The sequence below is a fragment of the Vombatus ursinus genome, unplaced genomic scaffold, assembly GCF_900497805.2.
Source record: "Vombatus ursinus unplaced genomic scaffold, bare-nosed wombat genome assembly UNPS02014894.1, whole genome shotgun sequence".
Taxonomy (NCBI): domain Eukaryota; kingdom Metazoa; phylum Chordata; class Mammalia; order Diprotodontia; family Vombatidae; genus Vombatus; species Vombatus ursinus.
In genome coordinates, this window is record NW_020954672.1 from 1,706,611 (window position 1) to 1,729,989 (window position 23,379).

Consider the following 23,379-nt stretch of genomic DNA (forward strand, 5'->3'; position numbering starts at 1 on the left):
TTGGACGCATGCATATATTTAATAATGAAACAATTCAACAGCAAAATAATAATAATAATAATAATAAAAGAAAGTAATGAAAATCCATGAGGCACTAGTGTGGAAAAGGGTGACTGAGTGACCTAAGCAGAAAGATACAGGGGCTGGATTGGGAAGACATATGATGGGGAATGGGAGTAGAGCAAATTTTTTCGAAGATAGCATCATATGCTTTTGAAATATAGGACTGACTAGAAAAGTGCATGCTGATTTGCTTGCCTAGTGGCAGTCAGCCTTCCTATATAGGTCTACATGGAATGGAAGTAAAGATCTTGGAAATGGAGGGAGGGAAGACAAATGAACATGGATCCTAAGAAGGGAAAAAATGGAAATATGGGTCCCAGGATTAGCAGTTGGAAGAGACTGGGATATAGTTTCTAAAAGGTGCTTCCAAAGCCTCAGAAAAGGCATACAATAAGGCTGTTTTATGTCTTTTAAGTCAGTCAGCTTTATGGAGTACATACTATGTGCAACACTAAGCACTGTGAAGGAACTGGAAAGGAAGGAGAAGCACAAAAGCAACAGAAGACATGGTCCCTGCCCTCAAAGAGTTTACACTCTATGTGGGGAAGATGGGTCCTCCACATGAACAACTGATGATATATTTACAAAGAAACAAAAAGTGCAAATTAACATAATACTGAGTTTATGAAGGCTGAAGGGGCGCTGAGTAGTAGATTGATTAGAATTTAGTGGGGTTGACTTTGGGACACATGTTAGAAGTTATTCTTAAACTCAACACATTGAAGAACATGAATTAGCATGTGAAAAGGCAAGGAGGTAGGAACAAAAGTCATGTGTAACAAGTTTAGGAGAACAAGCAGATTTGCTTGATTAGAGGATCTGTAGTGAAGTTGGTCAGATGGTAAAGATTCATTTGTTTGAGGGTCTTGACTAGATATGGTCTCTAAAAGAACAAGAATAAAGATTGTTTTCTCTAGGTTTTACAAACAGAAAGAGACCATTGTTCCCAGACTGCCTGAAGAAGTTCATTTACTTCTTTAAAACTGGATCCTAAGAGATAAAAAATAGCAATGGAAAGGAGTTGCTTACAGACATAGAAAACTGTTCATTATCTCTACATGCTCTAGCAGAAGGAACCATGTGTTCCCTACAAGGTCTCTGAAAAAGTAGCAAACAGACCCCCAAAGGGAAGGAAATAAAAAGCCTGTTGAAATTCCCAAATCTATTGGCAAATCTATTCCCACATGGTACACCAGATCCTTACTCTTTGACATGCTCACTCAGAAGATCTCTGACACTTCTAACACTTCATAATGGGCAGCAGGGTTGTGCTAAAAGAAAAATCAGTGTTTACTTATCTTTGAACTCGAGTGAGTCTCAGCCTTGCCCCTAACAATTAAGAAATTAAAATATGAGGATGGGAATTAGGAAGGGAGAAGGAAGGGAGGAGCCCTAATCTATAGGAAATATTCACGTCCCTAAAGAGGAACTGGTCAGTTAAGGGCACAAATTCTTCCCTAGTTGGGTGGAAGGGCAGGAGATCACACTTGGGGATAAGGCTTCCCCTGACCAAAGCAGCCAGGACCTCTTCCCTCAAGTCTGCTGCATGAGGGGTCTGTCCCAAGAAGGACCAGATACTATGGCCAGAAATTCAGCAACAGCTAGAGCTGTCACCTCTGCCTTCATAATTCCTTTGATATGAGCTGGGTCCTGATGATGCTGAGGCTGGCTGCTGAGGCCCAATCTTGATGCCATTTGCCTGTAAGAAAAAATAAGAAATATCCCCATACCTTAGTGCTAAAATGTAACAGAGACAGGAAGAAAGAAGGAGAGAGAAATTAAAAAAAAAAAAATTGATCATACTCTTCAAAAGGCAGGAATGGCCTTGGAAGGTGAACATTTCTTCTAGATGCATACTATACAGCTGCAAAGTCTATCAGCAATTATATAATAGCTAACTGTAGTAGAAATGTATATTTGATTGTCTAGAATTAGTAGGGGTTTTGTTTTTGTAATATGTATGTATATGTTTATACATACATATATATGCACATATATGTCTTTATTATGTTTAAATTTTTGAGCCACAATAAAATGCATACATGTAATGGGAAGGAAAGAGGGAAAGGGGAGAATAGAAATGGGAAATAAGTTTCTCCCTTCTGTTTTTATCCCAGATTGTATATTCTAATTGATAGTGCTTATAACTTCCCCATACCCAAGGATTGTAAAAAAAATTTGAAAGCAGTGAATGAAAATAAGTCTGGCAACACAGATTACTAACCACTTATTTCTTCAACCACTCATTCTGCATCATCAAAAGAAACCAGAAAGAAATAATGGATCTCTTGAGTCCTCATGTGAAGAATCAGATTTAAACTGCCTTAGTTTAAATAGAAAGGCAACAGATGGGAGAAACCTACATTCAAGGAAAATCCTCATCTTATTTAGGATAAGACAAACCAGTGCTAGGCCATGCATCACCCCCTCTCACCTCATTGTTGACATCAAATAAGCCCTGCTGGATCTTCCTATATATTTCTTTGGCTGTGTTAATGAAGGCCTAAGGAAACAAATCAATTCACATAGAGACAAGAAGAGCTGAATATAGAGAAATAAGAGAAAGAATGCAATAGCTATTTCTGTTGTATATCTAAAGACAGAGAAGGGGATTTATATAAGATAGGAAAGAAAATCATAGGAAGTCTCAATAACCACTCCACAGTCCTTCTTAAGATTCTTAGAGAATGCTTCCCAAGATTTTCAGTACCACCCTCAGTATTGGGCCAAGATCTTCCCAGACTGGTGTCACATTCAAACTTAAAAATGAAATAATTCCATAAAAAGAGAGCACTTATTCCCCTAATCCATTAAAACCACTCCTTTCCTTATCATGAAGACTTTGTGCTATTGGGGAAGGGAGTTCTGAAAGAAAGGTAAGGATAATGCTCTGGTAGTCCCTATATCATTTTCTCCACTCCCTTTGGAGCAGTACCTCTTCAACATTACAGGCAGTTTTGGCTGAGGTCTCCATGAAGATAAGCCCATGCTCCCGAGCAAAAGCCTCTCCTTCTTCCCTTTTCACATCCCGTCGAGACTCTAGGTCACTGAAAGAAATTGATGGAGAGGAAAGGAAAGAAAGATCTATATTAGAGGGGGAACTCTTCCAGACACAATGTGGCAGTACAATCTCAACTATAAGATACCAGTGCAGTATTCTGCATGGAGTAGATTCTGCATGTGTAGCAGCATAAATAGCTTTTTCCCTGCATAAGATTATTTCTGTATAGAGCTTGGAAAATATCCCTTAGGCACAGCCAAGCTGTTTCTTGATTCCATTGTTGAATAAATATAGGCCAAGTAAAAAATTAGGACAACATTGTACTTATTTTGACTCCATGTACTCTTGCATATTACAGCAAAATGAAATGCAGTCAAGTCAACAAAGATTTATTAAGCACCCACTATGTGCCAAGCATTATGCTAAGTCCTAGAGATACAAACAAAGGCAAAAACAGTCCCTGCTCTCAAGGAATTCACCATTTAATGGAGTTCTGGTGAAAGTGAAGGAAGGAAAATGAGTAAGAGGAAATCCTAATTGTTAGAAAACAGAATGGGCACTTCATACCCCATCATTTCCTCTTCTATCATGAAATTTATTTGCACAGAATCTTTGATCTTATCCCACCCCATCATCTCTTGCTCCATCACACTGTCCCCACTATCTACCATCTTCAGTCTTTTCACCCTAATGGTTTCTTCAATATTTCCTACAACCATGATCAGATTTCCCTAAATTAAAAAAAATACAAAACAACTTCCATTGACTATGCCATCCTTTCAAGACTACTAATTCCCTCTCTTTTCTCTTCTTCAAAGCCATGCTTTTGAAATACTGGTCAATCTTTACTGCTTCTACTTCTTTAGCACTTACTCATTCTTTGACCCCTTGCATTGTGGCTTCTATGCTCACCCCTCTTCTGAAACTCGTCTGAAGTCACAATTACCATGCTGTTGTTCAGTTCTTATTCTCCTTGACCATCCTATAGCATTTAATTTTTGACCATTACTCCATGATACTCTTTCCCTCAGATTCTATGATGGTGAATTATCCTGCCTTTCATCCCATCTTGAAATAGTTCCTTGTCTCTTCTTCTTACCTAGTTGTGGGCATGTGGCAACTCTATCTTTAGTTCCCAATTATCTTCCTCAACAATCTCATCTACTTTTATTGTTTTAATTATTGCCTTTAAGCATCTAAGTCCCAAATCTATATCTCCAGTTCTGATTTTTCTTCTAAGCTCCAAACTGGCGTTTCTTTCTTTAAAAAAGTAATATCTTTTGCTTAGCTCCAAAACAAAGAAAAAGAAAAGGGGGAAAAAAAGCAGTTCAGCAAAAATAGCCAACATATCAACCAAGTCCAACAATATATACAATGTTCTGTTCTCAAAGTGCCCCACCTTTGCACAGAAGGGAGGGAGATGCATTTTCTTATTGGTCTTTCAGAATAATCTTGGTCATTGTATTACACAGTATTCAGGTGTTTGTTGTTGTTATTGTTGTTGCTACTGTTGTTCTCTCCACTTAAATTGTTTATTGTTTTCCTGTTTCTACTTATTTCACTTTGCATCCATTCAGGTACGTCTTCCCATGCTTCTCTATATTGTTCCTATTCATTATTTCTTATGATTTGGTAATATTCCATTAATTATTATCATAATTTATTTAGCATTACTTTCAACAGAGTGCCACTATAAATATTTTGTACATTCTTCTGTCCTTGATCTCCATGAGGCTATATGGCCAATAAAGAAAATCTCTGGGTCAAAGAGTATGGATGGATATTTTAGACACTTCTTTAGCACCATTCCAATTTGCTGGGCAGAGTGGTTGGCAGGTTTGCATTTCTAACTGTCTGTGCAAAATTGAACTCATGTCTAACCCCCAAACCCATCCTTCTCCCTAAATTCCCTATTTGTGTTGATGACACCATCTCAGCTACCAAGACTCAAAAACCAAAACCTATTTATTACTTTTCACTTTTTTCCCCCACATAAAATCTGTAGTCAGGTTTTTAATTTGAGAAGATAAATATACCTTCATAAGTATTTGGTGGGAAATGATTTAATGACTGGAATAGGTATAATGTGTTCAAATGGAACAGAACAAAAGGGTAAGGAAGTAGATATGTGTATAAAAGCTATTCTCCTACATAATAGTGAGTAGTTACAATGTAGGAAAAAGATTAGCAATTGAGATACATAGAAGTTTGTAACACAAAAATCCAAGAATGCAGTGAATAGTAAACTCATGGCCTCAGATGCCTATACTTAAATTCGTCAAGTAAGGATAACAAATGAGATGAACTAGAGATGCTATTGCACATAGGCATATTTGACCTCACAAGAATCTGAGACAGTGTGATGAGACACATGACTGAAATATGGCTCTGGAAGTGTATACCTTATTCAAAAGAAATAGGGTAAGGAAGAGAGTAAGGAAGGAAATAGTATTTTATATTAAGAATGTATATTCATGTGTGTGAGGAAATCTAAGAAGCTAAGAGAGAAAACATCTGAGTAAACAGCAGTAGCAGAAACAGAAGTGATATTGTCATCAGAGTACACTACAAACCACTCATACAGAAAGAGAAAATAGATGGGAGTTCAGGAGACAGATCATAAACTTAGCAAAGAGGCATGATATAATAAGGATGGGAGTACTTGAATTATTCAAACTTCTTCTAGTGCTTTCACTCCAAAAGAAAAGCAAGTAATGATTTACTGACTTGCCTTAATAATAATCCCATCATTCAAAAAATGAAGGAAATAACAAAAGGAAATTAAATTCCAGATCTGATTCTTACCAAAAGGGAAGAACTGATTGCTGGAGTAGAAATGATGGGAATATTCAGGGGAAGTAGACTGCAAATAGCTTAGAATCTGTGATAGTGAATGAGAGAAAAGTCAAGAAGAGTCTGAAATGCACCCTTGATTTTGAGTAGAACAGATTTCCACTCAAAGGGGATAGGTAGAATCCCGTTGGCTCAAATTCTACAGGGACAATTCAACCCAGGGAAGTAAAGAATGAAGTTCTAAAGACACAAGAGAAACAATTATCATGAAGAAGAAAAAAGGAAATTGTTAAAGAGATTGATGTGGATGCACAAAAAACTCACTACAACCAACTTAAGGCTTTAAAAATACATGTACAGAAGATGGAAGCAAGGGTAGGCAATACAGAATGACTAAAAAGCATGGCATAATCTTGTAAGAATAGTGTCAGAAATGATAAAATTCAGAATAAAGTGAGGTTGGTGAGGAAAGCTAAAGAAACAAAAAGGTTTTTGTTGTTGTTGTTGTTGTTTTTAAACTATTTTGTGGAAAATGAGGATGAAAGAAGGTGAAAGGATGGTTCCTTGGCACGAATGGGGCAATGACAACTGACAACCGACTTGGTTAAGTTGCTCCACTCACTTTGCTTCTGTTTTCTCCTTCAAGGAGAATGATTTTTGGACAAGAAAGGACAGAACAAAAAGTGCTAAACCCAAGAGATCACAAGAAAGTTCCTATCTTTCCTTGATGGGTTCAAGTAATTGGTCCAGATGAAATACATTGTAGGGTACTAAAAGAATGAATCATTGTCAGGGCTCTTTCAAAGAGCATGGAAAAGAAGAGAGAAATGACAAGAATGGAAAAAAGCAAATGTCCATATTTTCCAAAGGAGAAATACAATGGTGTTCCCACTGGACTCACTAGCATTGTGGAGGCAGCATGGTGCAGTGGGAAAGAAGTAATCAGAGGTCTCAGTTCAAATTTCATTTTATTAGATTTCATTAGCTATGTTACATTTAGGCTAAAAAAAATTACCCCACAATTTCATAACTATAGTATTGAGAAGGGGTGCTTAGGTAGCAGTTGGACATGGGGGCTTTAGGGGACTTATAGATCAATGTGTCTACAATGTGATAAGAGTGACCAAAAAAACCTTAATATGATCGTGGCCTACAGTAAGAAAGGCATAGTGATCAGGACTAAAAGCTGATAATCTTGCTGTACTCCTCCCTAGTCAGACCACCTTTGGAATATCATACATAGTTCTGATACTACAACTTAGGAAGGACATTGATAGCTAGAGAGTTTCCATAGGAATAAGACTGGGATACAGAAGAGATGCAACAGAATGCCATATTAGAATTGGCTGGGGGGCAGCCAGGTGGCGCAGTGGATAGGGCACCGGCCCTGAAGTGAGGAGGACCTGAGTTCAAATTTGGCCTCAGACACATAACACTAATTAGCTGTGTGACCCTGGGCAAGTCACTTAACCCCATTGCCTAAGCCCCCCCCCCCAAAAAAAAAATTGGTTTAAAGTTCTAGGAAGGCTTAGCATAGAGAAGAGATGACTTAGGAGAGATGAGATCATTATATTCAAGTACAAACAAGGTTGTCATGTGCAAGGATTAGTTTTGTTCTGCTTGGTCCCAGTGGGCAGAGCTAGAAGTAACAGGTAGAAACTGCAGAGGCAGATTTAGGGTTGATGGAGGAAAAACTTCCCAACAATAAGAGCTATCTAAAAGGTGAATGGGTTGTCTCAGGAGGTAGTGGGTTATCCTCACCTAGAGATTTTTAAACAAAGGTTCTTGGTTACATTGTAGAGGGCAGTTCTTTTTCAGTTATGGGTTGTATTAGGAGTCTGCCGTCTTTCTCAACTCTTCAGATTTTGTGATGGGTTAAAGATAACAAAGCCAATGATAGATCCCTAGAACAATGGTCTCCAAATCTTTTAGATTGCATAATTTTATCAATGAAAATTTTGGGGGCAGTAACTCCTCCATGTATACTTATTTACAAATCATATAAATATATTACTATACTATGGTATATAATATAAAACAAAAGTGGAAATTAAGAAAAGGATGATAAAGATGAATAATTTCTGGTCCTAGATTCAATAGGGAGCCACTAGAGTTTATTAGGTAGGGAAGTGACAAGGTCTGACATGTTTAAGGAAAATTACTTTGGTAGCTCTGTGGAAGGTAGATTGGAGAGGGGAAGAGACTGGAAAGAGGGGAGACCAATGAGGAGTATATTACAACAGTCCAGATGAGAAGTGATAAGAAATGTTGCTTTCTGAGTAGAGAGAAAGGGCCAGGTAAGAGGTCTATTGTGGGGATAAGACTGACAATGTTTCACAATTGACTGATTATGTGGAATGAGTGAGAATGAGTATGATAATGAGGTTGTGAAGTTGGTTGATGGAAAGTTGGTAGTTTCCTTAAAAGCAATAGGGAAGTTTAGAAAAGGAATGGGTATGGCAGTAGAAATAATGTAATGAGATCTCCAGTCTGTCACAACCTGTCCATGCAGCCTCATCCTGTCCTACCCAAAACAAAAAGGGAGGCTGGGCTCTTACTCATTGGTCATTACTCCTTAACCTCAAGGGGGTCACCCCTCCAGCCAGAGGGATCGGGGTGGGGGGTACATACTGGGTAGGTGTTCTGGTTAGGAAAAGGAGGGAAAGAGGGCTATTCCCAGTAGCACTCGTGCAGCTGCTGCTGTGGATGCCCTGGTAGTAGTTAGATTGTAATTGTCCTGAGAGGCCAACTTCTAGCTCAGAAGGGTGTTGGGGGTGCAGAGAGAAGGCTGGGAACTTACAGAGTGGAGGGAGAAGATGTAATAGGTAAGTCAGGATTGAGGCTTGTTAGAGGTTAGAGAGGATGGGATCTGAGTTACCTTCTAGTTGATCACACACCCACTAGAACTGCCTGGCACCCTTTAGTTATCACTGTCCTGTAACATTCTACTAGAGACCATTATTGTGGTTGACAGCACTCCATTAATTTGTTATGGGATAGAACACAAGCTTTTCTGTTTGGCATTCACATTTTCAGTCTAACCTAGACCTCTAGACTGATTTCTCACTATCTCCTTTGTCACACTATATATTCCGTACCAGGGGTGGGGAACCTGTAGCCTTGAAGCCACATGAAGCCCTCTAGGTCCTCAAGTGCAGCCCCTTTGATTGAATCCAAATTTCACAGAACAAATCCTGTTATTAAAGGGATTTGTTCTGTAAATTGGACTTAGTCAAAGAGCCATACTTGAGGACTTATAGGGTCACATGTGGCCTTGAGGCTGCAGGTTCCCCACCCCCGCTCTAGACAAACTGTCCTACTTTTACACAACATTACAGTCATCCCCCATGCCTAGAAAGGTCTTCGTCCTTATCCTGGCCCCTCGGGAACTCTGTTTCCCTCAGCTTTGGTGTTCCCTCTACGTGAGGCCTTCCCTGATCCCTCCACTTAATCCTTCCCTCACTAAAATTATTTTTCTATTTTTGCATACATTTTGTATTTACTTTTCTGTACATAACATTTTCTTCAATGGTAGGTGCTGAATAAATGACTGAAATGTAAGTTCCTTAAAGACAGAAATAACTCTTTTTTGTTTTGTTTTGCTATCCTTGGCACCCAGCAAAGGGCCTGGCATGTAGTGGGTACTTAATTAATGCTTGTTGATTTGAAATGGGAGGTACAGATGAAGTTTTTTCAATAAATTTTCCTGGTTTCTAGTCTTGTGTCTTCTCTCCCATTTTCCATGATTTTTTTATATAAAAATGTTGCCAGCAACTGAGCTCCTATCACATTCATTAGTTCTTTTAGAATTATTGCACACGATTCATCTGGGCCTAGTGAAATTCACAGAGCTACTTGGTGTTTGATATTCTGTTCCATGTCATCACTTATCTTGGGTTTCAACTCCATGTGATTCTATTGTTCTCTTGAAGGACTACCTGTTGGGAATACAGGAATGGACAATGAACTGTAGAAGCCAATAATAAAACTGATGGAGAAGCAGGTCACAGGTGTTTACTGAAAACTTGCTAAACTGGTGGCAGCTAGGCGGCACAGTAGATAAAGCACTGGCCCTGGAGTGAGGAGGATCTGAGCTCAAATCTGGCCTCAGACACTTGACACTTACTAGCTGTGTGACCCTGGGCAAGTCACTGTCATTTAACCCCGACTGCCTCACAAAAAAAAAAAAAAAAACTTGCTGAAATGAATTCAAGATTTCTAGTATCCAAACACCTGTTGGTGATATCTCTGTTAAGAGCAGAACATATGATCATATGGCCTATGATTATAAAAGGAAAACTGGCTCAAAAGGGATCAGAAGTTCTCAGGAAGAAAATTTTGATGATAAGGTACATAATGCTAATGAGGAGGAAAAGAGAAAGCTACTTAAATAATGAAAAAGCCACCTAACAACTGAAGATTAGTTCCTGCAGAGGAAACTAATCTATAAACTCAGATTTTAAAATACAGTACAGAAGAAAAAAGGACGGATGCCAGAGGACAAATACAAAAGAATAGCAAGATTCTAAATGGATAAAGGCTAAATAAATCCCAGAAAGCACTCAGGCTCGTGATACATCTGAAGAAAAACAAAAGGGGCTTTTAAAAAGCTATGTTGACAACATGATAGGGAAAAGGCTCCAGCTTAGGTTGGGAAGAAAACAGATAATAACATATGATAGATAAAAGGTAGAACTATTAAACATCTTGTTTGCTTTTATTTTTTTCTATCAAGAAGAATCACCTTGCAAGGAACAGCAACAGCTAATAGGGGACTGAAACCCAAGATATGTAAAGAGCCAATAAGAGAGCACATATAACTGTACTTAACAAATTGTCTTTTGCCTTTCTTGGTATCACCAGTGCTTAATAAATTCTTATTGACTGCTTGAAATCACCAGGTCCAGATGTATTACACCCAAAGATACTGTAATAATAACATGTAGATTACTGTAGCCACATCATGGGATATAAAAGCCAGAAGGGACCTTAGTGATCATTGAGTCCAAACTCCTTATTTTATGGCCTTTGAAACTGGGGCTCAGAGAGGAGAAGTGACTTGTCTAAGGTCATGTGGGCAGGACAGGGCAGAGGGAAAGGGAAGGGAATAAGCATTTATTAAGCACCTACTATGTTTCAGGCACTAAGTATTTACAAATAATATCTCATTTATTCCTCACAATAACCCTGGGAGGTTGGTGCTATTATTCTTGTTTTACAGTTGAGGAAACTAAGGCAGATGGAGGTGAAGTAACTTGCCCAGGATCACACAACTAGTAAGTGTCTGAGACCAGATTAAAATTCAATTCTTTCCTGATTCCAGTCCCAGTACTCTGATGCAGAGCTGGGTTTTGTACTCATCCCCAGAATGAAATGGAGGAAGACTCTGTGTTTAACTCTAGATAATGGCCCATGAGGAACGGTGTAAGGTAGGGACATAGTTACTTAGTTCTGGAATGCTAACCCAGACTGTATTTTAAGCTCTTTTTTTACCTGTATTCAAGATTCCTATAAATGTTACCTGAAATACAATATAGACAACAGAAATATATAAAACCAAAAGCCATTCCTCAATAGATAATTACTCAAAGGACATGAACAAATAGTCCTCAAAAGGAGGATTACAAGCTATTAACAAGCATATGAAGCACTAATAATGAGAAATGCAAATCCAAATAAGTCTAAGGTTTCACTTTATACCTAGCAAATTGGCAAAGCCAATATAAGATGGAAATAGTGTTGGAGTGGTTTTGGAAAGAGGCACACAAATGCATTGTTGGTAAAGCTGTGTACTGATCTAACCATTCTGGAAAGCCATCTGAAACAATACAATGAGAAAGATCAAAAAGTCCATACTCTTTCCCTGAGAAATTCCATTAAGGCACATACCTCAAGGAAATCAGTGACAAATGAGAATGTCCCCTTACACACCAAAATATCTACGGCAGCACTTTTGTAGTAGCAAAGAACTAGAAATAAAGTAGATATTCATTTATTGGGGAATGGCCAAACTGTGGCAAATGAATGTAATGGTATATTATAATCTGCTCTATATGAAATGATAAATACAGAAAAGCATGGAAAGGCTTATACAAACTGACACAAAGTGAAGCAAGAACCAACATACACATGACTACAACAATGTCAGTAGAAAAAAACATTTAAAAAAATGATACTGAATGACCAAGCTTTGCCCAAAAAATAGATCTGAGAAGGTGCTTTCTTGCTTCCAGTCCTCCTGTTCTTCTGGAGAGGTCTGGGACTGTGGGTGTGAAAGAGTGCATATAATTCCAGTCTTTTTGAAATGTTAGTTTAGCTGAACGTTTCCCCCCCTGCTTTTTTGTCCTTTTTATTATTAAGAGAGGTCGGGGGGAAGGGAGAGAATAAACTAGAAAATGTAGCTGATACAAAAACAAAAACAAAAGATGTGAATAAAATTTAACCATTAAAAAAGACTATTTAATAGGGATAAATGAAGTTCCACATTTAGGTCCATAAAAATCAACTGTATAACTACCAAATCCAAAAGATGTTGCTAGAAAGATATTCACATTAACAAAAGTTAAGGTGGACCTTAAAGACCTAAGAGGTCTGAAAATTCAATATGAAAAAAAAAAGAAAAAAAAGAAAATTAAATTTGATTCAATAGTATGATGCTGCAGGCAAAATAGTTAATATGATCTTAAGCTACATAATCAGCAGTGTTATTTTGTGTATATTTTGTACTTATTTAGGATTGATTTAGAGCCAGAAGAAACCTTGGAGGGCATCTAGTTCAAGGCCTTTACAAATAAGGAAACTGAAGCTTAGAGAGACTAGATGTCTTAACCAAGGTTACAAGGACAGTAAGTGGCAGAGCCAGGATCTGCATATGGGCTCTTTGATGTCAATTGCCGTGTCCTTTCCCCAGTACTACATTACCTCTGAAATTCTGGCAAGTCCTCTTTTCCCTAGGCCTGTAAAATGATAAGCAGTGCTTAACTCATTAGAGTCCAGAGAACGAGTGGGAACTAATTGCATCAGAACCAAAATCTAGGCGGAGTTGCTGACTTGCCTTCAACAGGATGTAGCATTATCTGAACAGTTACATCCAATAAAAGAATTGCAGTGAGTATGATGTTTCACTGCTAAAACAAGACTAAGGGTGCACTTAGAACACATTCTAGGAAAGGTGAGGCAGATCACCTTCTCACAACCCAATTCCTCTCATCTCATCACTTTCCTGAGCTTCTTGACTCAGTTTTTCAGGACAGCTTTTTGTATTATCATCCTTGCATCACTTATTTGTGTATATGTTGTTTATCCTCAACTAGAACATAAGTCCCTTGAAGGAAGGAACTGCTTTGTTTTTGCCTTTGTATCTCCAGCCTCTACAGTACCTCCTTCCTTCTGCCCTCTCAAATCTCTCACAGGATTTTGTCTGGATTTCTCCTATGTACTGATCATATTACACCTTGTATTTTACTTATATGTACATATACTATTTGTCCCCCTCCAACTAAATTGTGATGTCCTTGTTGTTGTTCAGTTGTTTCTGACTCTTCATGACCCCATGGACCATACTGTCCAAGGGGTTTTCATGGCAAAGATACTGGAGTGGTTTGTTATTTCCTCTTGCATTGGTTTAAGGCAAAGGTTAAGTGATTTGCCCAGGGTCACAAAACTAGTAAGTGTCTAAGGCCGAATTTGAACTCAGGTCATCCTAACTCCAGGCCCAGTGCTCTGTCCACTGAACGATCTAGCTGCCTTAGGATAGCTCAAAGTATTGTTTTGCCTTTGTATCCCCAATTTCTTATCATAGAAGATCATAGATTTAGAGTCGGAAGGAACTTTATAGGCCATCCAATTTAATCTCATTTTACTGATGAGGAAACTGAGGTTCAAAGATGCTAAGTGATTTTCCCAAAGACACACAGCTAGTACATGTCAGAGGTAAGATCTGGCCTATGTCTTCCTACCTCCAAGCCTAGCACTCTAGGCTGCATCTGAGCAGTGCACAGAAGAGGTATTTATATTGGCTCCACCATAACTATACAAACCCTAGAAGGGAATATATAACAAGCCTAAGGAATGCCTTGGAATTAAATTTGTAGAGAGCAAGAGAGTCTATTTCCTTAATACTCAACATAAGAAAAATGTACCTCTTATTTCCAATCAACATGATGACCATATTGGAGCTGGAGTGCTGCCGAGCATCTTCTAGCCATGAAGTCAGGTGGTTGAAGGTCTCACGTCTGAAGGATGGAAGTATACAGAGAGGGTATAGCTCAAGATATCAGAACAGATTAAAATGGCCCCAAATAAGAGGAAGATAGCTTTCACATAGGAAAGAGGGAGAGAGAATGTAGAAGCCCTTTCTGCATGGCTTTCTCAATATATTTAGTGGGTGATAAAGTTGGAGATTTGTAGGGTACGGAGTAAAAATTCTTCCCCACATACATACCTCGCAGACATCACTCACCTTGTAATGTCGTACACCAGTAGGGCTCCAGCTGCTCCCCTGTAGTAGGAACGGGTGATAGAACGGAAGGATTCTTGCCCAGCCTTTCCCACCAACATGGCAATAAGAAACCCCAAACAAAGCCAGGTTATTTCTGGACGACAGGCAGAAACACACTATTCTCCCCCCTCCTCCCAATTCTTAAGTAGAAAAGTTTCTTGTTTCTTTTTGTGAGGCAATTGAGTTTAAATGACTTGCCCAGGGTCACAGAGCTAGTAAATGTCAAGTGTCTGAGGTCAAATTTGAACTCAGGTCCTCCTATCCCCAGGGCCAGTGCTCTATCCACTGCGCCACCTAGCTGCCCCCAGAAAAGTTTCTTTTGTAGGCTAAAAGGATTGGAAGAAGTCAATTTACAAAGAAAGAGGGAACCAGTAGGGCTCAGCCAACCAATCAACTAGAAACTTAGGCATTTTTAAATTTTGGCTCCAGATATGTTACTGACTAGCCAAGAAGTATTTCATAAACAATTTTAGCCTTTCTGCTCCCATTTCTTCAGATGTACAAAGTAAAATTATGTTTAGGATGTTAATGATAGAAATCCTTCATGGTGAAACCTTATCATATGTTATAAATTGGTAACTTTATTTTTTATTGCATTGATGGCAAAAACTGAATTAACTGGCAAAAACATGGTTAACTTTCTGAGGGCTCTGCCCAATCACAATCTTAACATGAAGTGTGGGGCATGAAGAAACACGGAGAAAGTTCTGGCAGTAAATGGTCTCTCACCAGAGTTTAAAAGCTGTAATTGCACTTGCATATTCAATTATATCATAGGTTAATTTTCTGTATCATCAACACCCTGGCACATAAAATACAGACAAAAAATAACAGAAACATTTGGTTTCATGATTATTTGTGCCATTTTTTAATAGGAAGAAAATGACTTTTTAATAGAAGTACTGAATATATTCTACAAGGAAGGACAGCTAAAAGCTTTTTGTAGCTCTGATCTTATCCTCACACAGCTTCCTTGGAAATCTGAGAGAAGGAATATTATTATCCATGATTTGAAGATGAAGAAACTAAGATACAAGCATGGAGACAAAGTGATTTGCTTAAGTTTACATAGTAACTTATTGTTGGACCTGCAGAATAGTTTGGGTTTCCTGATTGGTTGTCCAGTTTTCTTTTCCCCAGATTAGATTTTCTCTAAGAATTATACAAATATTTCCGTGTATCACATAACTGTTAGGACATCAGGCTCGAATAAGAAAAATAATTCCAAGTCCTTTGTAGCTAATACCTACACCACCTTAGTTTTACAAAACATTACCTAAGAACACTTTTTTAGTTTCATGTTTTTTGTTAGACACATAGTCAACACACCATTATTTTAGCTCTGTTTTGCTTTGAACTCCTGTTGACCTTCTTTTTTTTAAATTAATTTTACTTATTTATTTTTTTCCTATTGACTTTCTACCTCCTCTACTTACTTTTCCCACAAGTAGACTGCAGCCCAGTCAGAGTAGGGAGGGGAAGTTTGGTGGAAGCCCACACAGTGGCTGAATCACACAAGAGAACTTAAGTTCAGCCGCTGAAAATATCTCCTGTGTCTTTAAGCTGGCATGATAAGAAAAATCCTTTTAAAATTAAAATACTAGATTAATTTTTCCAATCCAGGTTCAGAAAGAAGGGCAGCTTCATTCAGGCTGTTTGGCTTCTATCTACCTTCAGCACATAACTGAAAGAAGGGGTGAAGCTGGCAGGCAGAAGGATGAGGCTGGACAGCTTGGTGGTTTTTCTTAAGCTGGGTCTTCAGAGCATAACCTCATGATTGAATGTTGTGTAAAGAATAGTAGAATTAAGAATCACAAAACCTGGCTCTAGCCCAATTCTGATGCTTAGTGGCTGTGTGACTATGGGAAAATTACCAAGTGTTTCTGGGCCTTAGTTTCCATTTCTATAAGATAAAGATAATATTTGCACTACCTCCTTCAAAACATTGTTTTGTATAGTCCAGCATGCTATATTGGTTATGAGTTCTTATTGCTAGAATGTCAGGTATACTCCACTTCAAGTATAAGGATCAAAATACATGCCAAAGTCAAATATATGAGTTTTGGATTATTTTATAAAATTGCATGAACCTGAAAGCTCTCCTTCATTTATGTGGATACCTGAGAGCTGACTGCACACAACTAGAATATTATCCTTTCTCAACTCTTTACAACAATAGAACAGAGATACTCACAAGAAGTAAGAACTTTAGGAGGTCTCAGAGAGGCCTGTATGACTAAGGACTCCATAAAAAAATATATATATTTCACACACACAGACACACAGACACAGACACAGACACACACATACACACACACACTCCAGTGTACCAAGATGACAGTAAAACAAAAATACTGAAGATGATATTTCATCAGTTTAAAAAAATTAATACTTGGAATAGTGATTGCCTAGCCATTAGTATCTCTACTCCAGAGACATGTTTTTAAATTTTAAAAAAATTATACAGTCTTTCTCAATCTATGGACATTTTATATATTTGTTGCTTTTAATCCAGTTTGATCCAGTTTAATCCAGAAAAGAATAATTTGGATGATATAGATTAGTGGGATCAGCAAGAAAATGTTGCTTAGGTATCAGTTAAAGAGTAGTTCTCAATTTCTCACTCTACAACCTATATTCTCTCTCCAAAAAGAAGCTACAAATCATCTTATTCACACCATCATAAACAAATTACTTAAGGGCTCTCTAGAACTCTCACATTAAACCTAATCCATATGGGGGAGGCATGGATTTCTCATCTGGTTCTGCATATCTGTAAAGCCTGCATCTTTTTTCTGTATGATTTTCTCAGAATTTCTAGGATCTCTCTCTGGGTTAAGAACTGGGAAACCCAAGGATAAGAGGTACTAGATGAAGAGATACTATATAAAAAGGGGTCAAAAAGAAAGGCTGGTGTTTGAAGCTTCAGGTCCAAGGTGAGTAAGAATCCACAAGCCCAGGCAATATAAGGAAACACAAGGCAATATGGGGTAGTGGTGAGAGTGTTGGACTTGGAAGGAAGCAGAGCTGGGTTCGAATGTTCCTTGTGATGTTAGTTGTGTGACCATGGGCAAATCACTTCTTCTCTCTGACTCTGTTTCTTTAATTATACAAGACAATACCTGAAGTACTTACCTCATAGGGTTGTTTTGAACTCCAAATGAGATGTCTATAATGCACTATGTAAATATCAGTTATTGAGATAGTGGCAAATAAAGACAACACATATACTTAAGTCATGTAAAGTTAATCTCTTTGTTCCTTCTCCTCCAGTACCAGTAACAATTTTGCTCCAAAACCCCTATAAAAAGGCATTTAAAAAAGAACTTATTGCATCTGAAAATGAAAAATGTTGCTACTAGGGCATTCAGCAAGTTTTTTTATATCCCTCACAAACCAACTAATCAATTTTTCTCTTGTTATTACACGTATGGTGATAGATATGGTGTGGTTTCTATCAAGTTGGATGTTAGAAATAAGGGTGTGAATTAAGGGTGTGGATTAAGAGGGGTGCAGGCTTAATGAGGCTATAAGAAGTATCTGGCTACCAATGCTATTATCTGATTTGTGAATCACTTGTGATAATGATGGCCCTGACCAAGAAAGATGAAAAGTCCGGATCAAACAGAATAACCTTGGTAAAGCTGCTTGGAAAATTCAACCCTACATATGCATATATTAATATATTCCTAACTAAACAGCAGATTAATCAACTAGAGGTACCCAAAAGCAGTAACGGGAATTTTAAGAGTTCATACAATGAAGGGCTATGTACAAAAAGTATCCAGTGTTCAATGTAATTAGCAAAAGGACAGTCCTCAAGAAAAACTACCTAGATTATTATACACAGGATTGAACCTCTTAATCACAGATGCTTCAGCTCTTAAGTCTAAGTGACAGAATACAAAAAGCCTAAAAGTAAAGAAAAAGGAGAAAGATTCTGAATAGAAATTAGGAACAGCTCCCCTACACACAAATTGAGAGAGTGTGAAGATGTTGAACAGACTTATTTAGGGCAGAGAGATGAATTGAATCAAATGATATCAAGTAAGTGAAAATGCTCTGGGAAAAATAAGTATGTAAATAAGACAATGTAGTAAGTACGTAAAAAAGACACACACACACACACACACACACACACAAGGTAACATCACTAGTATTTGCCTTTTTAAATGCTGCAGCTGAATGAAACATAAAAACATCGGAAAAAGGAATCCCATCCTGGACTTGGAGCTGAAATCTATGGGACCTGAAATTTTTCCACCTCTTTAACTTCATTCTTCTTCTTCTGTTCTCAACTGAAAATACCCCACCCTCAGAGCCTTTTTCCCTTTCCATGTATGCTTAGCTATTAGAAAGGGATGAGTTCTTCTGTTCTCTCTCTCACCGTGTCCCAGATCTGCAATTTGATCTGTTTGCCATCAATATTGACCATACGGGCCCCAAACTCCACACCTGTCAAATGAAGAACAGAGAACATAATGATCATCATCAATGATAGACATGTTTAATGAAAAGTCAAGGCTCTGGCCCCTCTATATTTCAGTTTCCACTTCCTGTGTCTTTTCTAAGTGTAGCTGTACTCCTGGCAGCTGTCTAAATAGTTGTTTCACTTCATCTCAGGTTCTAGTTTTATTCTTTCTTTTCATCTGGATTTATATAACTATGCTTCTGCTCATAATCACTTTGGTAAAAGCAGAAAGTCAATGTGGAAATTGGCTAATTTCTTAACCTTGGTTACTGTCACTGCAAAAAGCAGATCCAGAAGGAACATAAATTCCATGCCAGAATTTGGGCAAAATGCTATTTTCCCTGGTGTTACCAAGCCTATGTCTCTTTTATGAACCCCATTTGTTTGGTGATCGCTTGATCAAGCAGGTCTTCTAAGAGAAAATGCTTCTTAGAATTGGTAGTTACGTTCCTGGAAACTTATGCTTCTTTGCTTGTATGTACTTATGCAGAGGCTTTTCTCCATATGATGGAAGCTAAAAGTTTTGCCTCTCTTTTAATACTATAATGAAGTTGTTACTTTGCTATAATTTTTCTTATCACTAGTCATGTAAACTTAATCTTTGTTCCTTCTCCTCCAGTACCAGTAACAATTTTGCTCTAAAACCCCTGTGAAAAGGCATTTAGAAAAGAACTTCTTGTATCTGAAAATGAAAAATGTTGCTACTAGGGCATTCAGCAAGTTTTTTAAAATCCCTCACAAACCAACTAATCAATTTTTCTCTTGTCATTACAACTATCAAGGCTGGAAGGATACTCAGGGGTAATCCTTTTGTTTTACAGATGAGGCTATTGAGGCTTACAGAGAAGCAAATTGCCCAGGTCACCCAGATAGCAACCAGTCCTTGGTCTCTTTGTCTTTGTTATTTTTAATTTAGTTTCAAACATTACAATCACTTGACAGCACTCTTTCACAGAATCATAGAATTTAAAGTTGAAAGGGATCTTGGTTAATACTCTCCAATTTTATGGAGGGAGAAACTGAGCTCTAGAGACATGAAGTACTTTCCTAAGCTAGTGAGCTTCAGGACAGGTTTGGAGTCTAATCTTTTTAGTTCAAATTCATGCTCTTTCCATCAGACAAAGCTGCTTCCATTGATTTCTCTCCACTTATTAACACAACTTTTGGCTAGTTAAAAGTGGAACAAATTGACTTTCACTTTGAAGGTTGCTAATTTTTAATTTCACACTTCTCATCCACTTTTCCTCTGGCTGGCAGAAAGTCCTTACCTATTGTGAGGTCGTGCACAGGCTGGAACCGCTTGTCTGTAAATTGCAGGAGGAGACATGACTTGCCCACACCTGAAAGAGGACGCGGATACTGAGGTCCATCCTCCCGAGAGGGGAGGTGGGATGGATAGCTCAGGGAAGATACTGGTCGAAGGTATGAGATGGGGCTTGGACCGGCTCCCTCCGAATCCCAAAGGGGCAAGAGCTCCTTCAGTTCAGCCCCTGGCCAGCCCCGCCCCCATGCTGGCCCCGCCCCCGACAGCGCCCCTTCGGGTTGCCCCGCCTCTCCAACGAGCCCCGCCCTCCACTGGTGCCACTTTGGGCTTTAGATCCTAGTCTCATCTTAGCGGATGGCTTCGCTAGAGGAGTACCTGTGTCCCCGATGATGATGTACTTGAAGAGATAAGCGTAAGTCATGGTCCTGACTGCTGGTCCTCCCGACTTCTCTGGCCACCCACCTCCGGCCTCTCTAGCCACGCGACCTATCGATATCTCTACTTCCCCATCCGGTCCCTCTATCCCGAGATCTCGTCTCTATTGCTCTCCTCAGGAACAGTCTAGTCGTAATGTGTGGCTGTAACTTGACACTTCCTCTTTCGAAACCTCTAAGCCTCCACTGGGCATTCTGGTCTCCGGCCGAAGAGGGCGCTGCCCAGCTCATCATTTCCGGCCTGTTGCCTTCTTGCTAGTAACTCACTGCTTCCGCAAAAGAATCCTCCAATCCCCAGAGGGAGACGCGAGTGTTGGCGGAAGTGACGGATATTCCGTTTCCGGCGGGGGCGGTGGGCGATATGAGGGAGCTGAAGCGGTGGTAGCGGTTGTGTTGAAGATGGAGGTAGGATCCTGAGCCCGAAGGAGGCGGGAGGGAGAGAGAGAAAGAGGCAAGAGGGAGAGGAGCAGAGGAAGGGACCTGGGCGGAGAAGCGGCCGACGGGCAAGAGAAGCGGGGGAGGCGGCGGCGGGGGTCGGGGTCAGAGTCAGAATCCGTCGCTCCCGGCTGACTCCCTGGCCCCCCCCCCACCCCTAACATCCCCGCGGGTTTCTTTTGGTTTCCAGTTTCCCGGAGGAAATGACAATTACCTGACGATCACAGGGTCCTCGCACCCCTTCCTGTCGGGGGCCGAGGTGAGCAAGAGTTGCTAACACGGGTGGAAGGGCGCAAGGCCCTTGGGGGTGGGAGGGTGGGATCCGGGGCTGGGGAAGTGCTCTCAGACAGCCCACCAGAGCCTGGAAGGGCGGGCCGAGGAGACAGTTGAGAACAGAAAAGCTGGACGAGAAAAAGAAAAAAAAATCCTTAGGGAGTAGAATTGTTTCGAATTGAAGGAAAAAAAAATGAAAGAAGACTGACAGTTTTTACAAGAGACAGTCTTGAGTCAGGAGTATGATGTAACCTGCATCAGGGTGAGAATTTTGTAGAGAGAATTGAGATGGAAAGTGTAGTGAAGGGAACTTATTACTGAGTAGTAGTTTGACCTCGATTGTTTTTGTGTGGGGGAGGGTTTTTTTGGGGGGGGTGGGGAAGTTATGACTAAAAAATAGCATGATTTAGTCTTTCAATATTCTATGTGAGTTTACTGCCTTCTCAAACTAGAGGAAGTTTGAGCTGGGCATCTGTTTGTGCTGTGGCAGTGACAAGTTACATTGCCTTTCTGCGTTACAATTCCCTCCAGGTGATAGATGGACCTTATAATAGTTAGAATTGTATTTTGTGAAGCAGAAGTGATGGCTGTGAAGAGTTTTAAGGTTCTTATTGAATCGTGGATTAGGTGTTAACTGCCATTATTATGGCAGGCATACTTGTCATCACTTTTTAGGTAAGCAAAAGAAGATAGAAAGCCATCCATTTTCCACTGTTTTTAATGGAAGGCCTAGTCTTACCTATTATTTTTTTTTTAATGAAGCGAGCATCCTAATCCATCCTATGTATTCAGCTGAGTTGGCTATCAATGAATGGTTATGCTGCTTATCTGCAATTGCTTCTTTTAACTCTTGCCCTTAGCTTTAGGTTGGAAACTGGGTGGCTGCTAGTTTGATTTCAACTCTTCTGTTAATTTTATTGACTTCTGTTCTTGCTGAGATTCCCTATAAACTTTCAGCCTTAGTTACCAAGGCTAAAGGGAAAGACTTTTTAATATCATGGTGCTAAATTACCTATTCTGCCATCTTAAGGGAAGACAAAAACCAGATCTTTAGCAAGTTTAGATTGTTTTTTTGTGGATTCCAATGCTGTTTTTTCATCTTCAGCTTCTCCTTGACTCATGCTTTTACAATTTAGCTTCATTAAATTGTTTGGAATGTTGTGAACTTCAGAATATTAGCCTTATCTATATTTAAATACTTCAGTACTTTGAAGTCTCATGATTTTATTTATGCAAATGTGCCAACCATGCAGTCCATAAGCCCTCTGTTGCTTAGTATTACTTACTGAATTACTGTGGCTAAAAAAATTAATCATCTATTGGCCAACCATCTGGTGAGTATGAGACTATTCTATATTAGCTGGATTGCTCTTTAGACAACAAACATATAGTCTGTTGTCAAACTCTTTCCATTTTTAGTGAGACCAATTGGAACTTGTTGCTTCTAAAGCCAAGGTCCTCTCCATTCCACAATGAGACGTCAAAGTAGAAGACTAGATAGGTAGAGCCTAATCTGTCCAGAGTTTTGCCTTCATCTGTGTAGAAACTCCTGATTCGGAAACTCCTTCCATTGATACAGAAGGGCAACCCATCTTTGAACATTAAAAGATTAAGTGGCTTGTCCATGATTATGTGGTTAATATTTATTAAATGTGATTAAAAAAGTGGAATTCTAACCCCAAATAATGACTTAGATTATTCACTATTTTAGATTCTGTTCCTTCTATTATCTTGGATAATCAAGAATCACATTTGTCAATAGTCAATAAGCAATTACTGCTACTACTAATAATAGTGAGCATTATTATGGTGCCTTAAAGTTTGCAAAGCACTTTAAATATATTATGATTTAATCTTTACAATGACCCTGTGAGGTAGGTGGCTATTAACCTCATTTTATAGGTTAGGAAACTTTGGTGGAGAGAGGTTGAGTGACTTGTCAAAGGTCACATAGCTAGTAACTGACTGAGGCAGGATTTGAACTCAGATCTTCTTTGACTTCAAGTCAGTCTATCCATTTGAAGTAGTCCAGTCTGTCCATTATATTACCATGTGTCAGTCACTGTGTTAAGTGCTGGAAATACAAACAAAAAGAAATAGCCCCTGCCCTCAAGGAGCTCCATTCTAATGAATGTATCTTAAAGT

At 39.0% G+C, this 23,379-nt stretch overlaps 2 protein-coding genes across 4 annotated transcripts in view; one reads left to right on the plus strand and one right to left on the minus strand.

Annotated features, from left to right (window-relative positions):
* RAB2B (RAB2B, member RAS oncogene family) lies at positions 1-20,682 on the minus strand. 2 transcript variants are annotated; one of them, XM_027843055.1, is made up of 8 exons: positions 20,468-20,682; positions 20,097-20,168; positions 18,745-18,812; positions 14,319-14,401; positions 13,999-14,091; positions 2,999-3,110; positions 2,498-2,566; positions 1-1,762 (listed from the first exon to the last, which is right to left on the minus strand). In XM_027843055.1, exons 1-8 carry the CDS (start codon positions 20,511-20,513, stop codon positions 1,655-1,657), a joined length of 651 nt encoding a protein of 216 aa, XP_027698856.1. In that variant the 5' UTR covers positions 20,514-20,682; the 3' UTR covers positions 1-1,654. The 2 variants fall into 2 exon arrangements, with proteins under 2 accessions (XP_027698856.1, XP_027698857.1); XM_027843056.1 differs by lacking the exon at positions 2,498-2,566.
* The window catches only part of TOX4 (TOX high mobility group box family member 4), a 27,955-nt gene continuing 25,257 nt past the window's right edge, over positions 20,682-23,379 (plus strand). Inside the window, exons 1-2 of one of the 2 annotated variants that reach the window (XM_027843052.1) lie at positions 20,682-20,931; positions 21,152-21,220. In XM_027843052.1, the coding sequence (XP_027698853.1) occupies positions 20,926-20,931; positions 21,152-21,220 (75 nt within the window). In that variant the 5' untranslated portion in view covers positions 20,682-20,925. The remainder of the gene's footprint in view (positions 20,932-21,151; positions 21,221-23,379) is intronic. The other variant, XM_027843051.1, reaches the window with a different exon arrangement.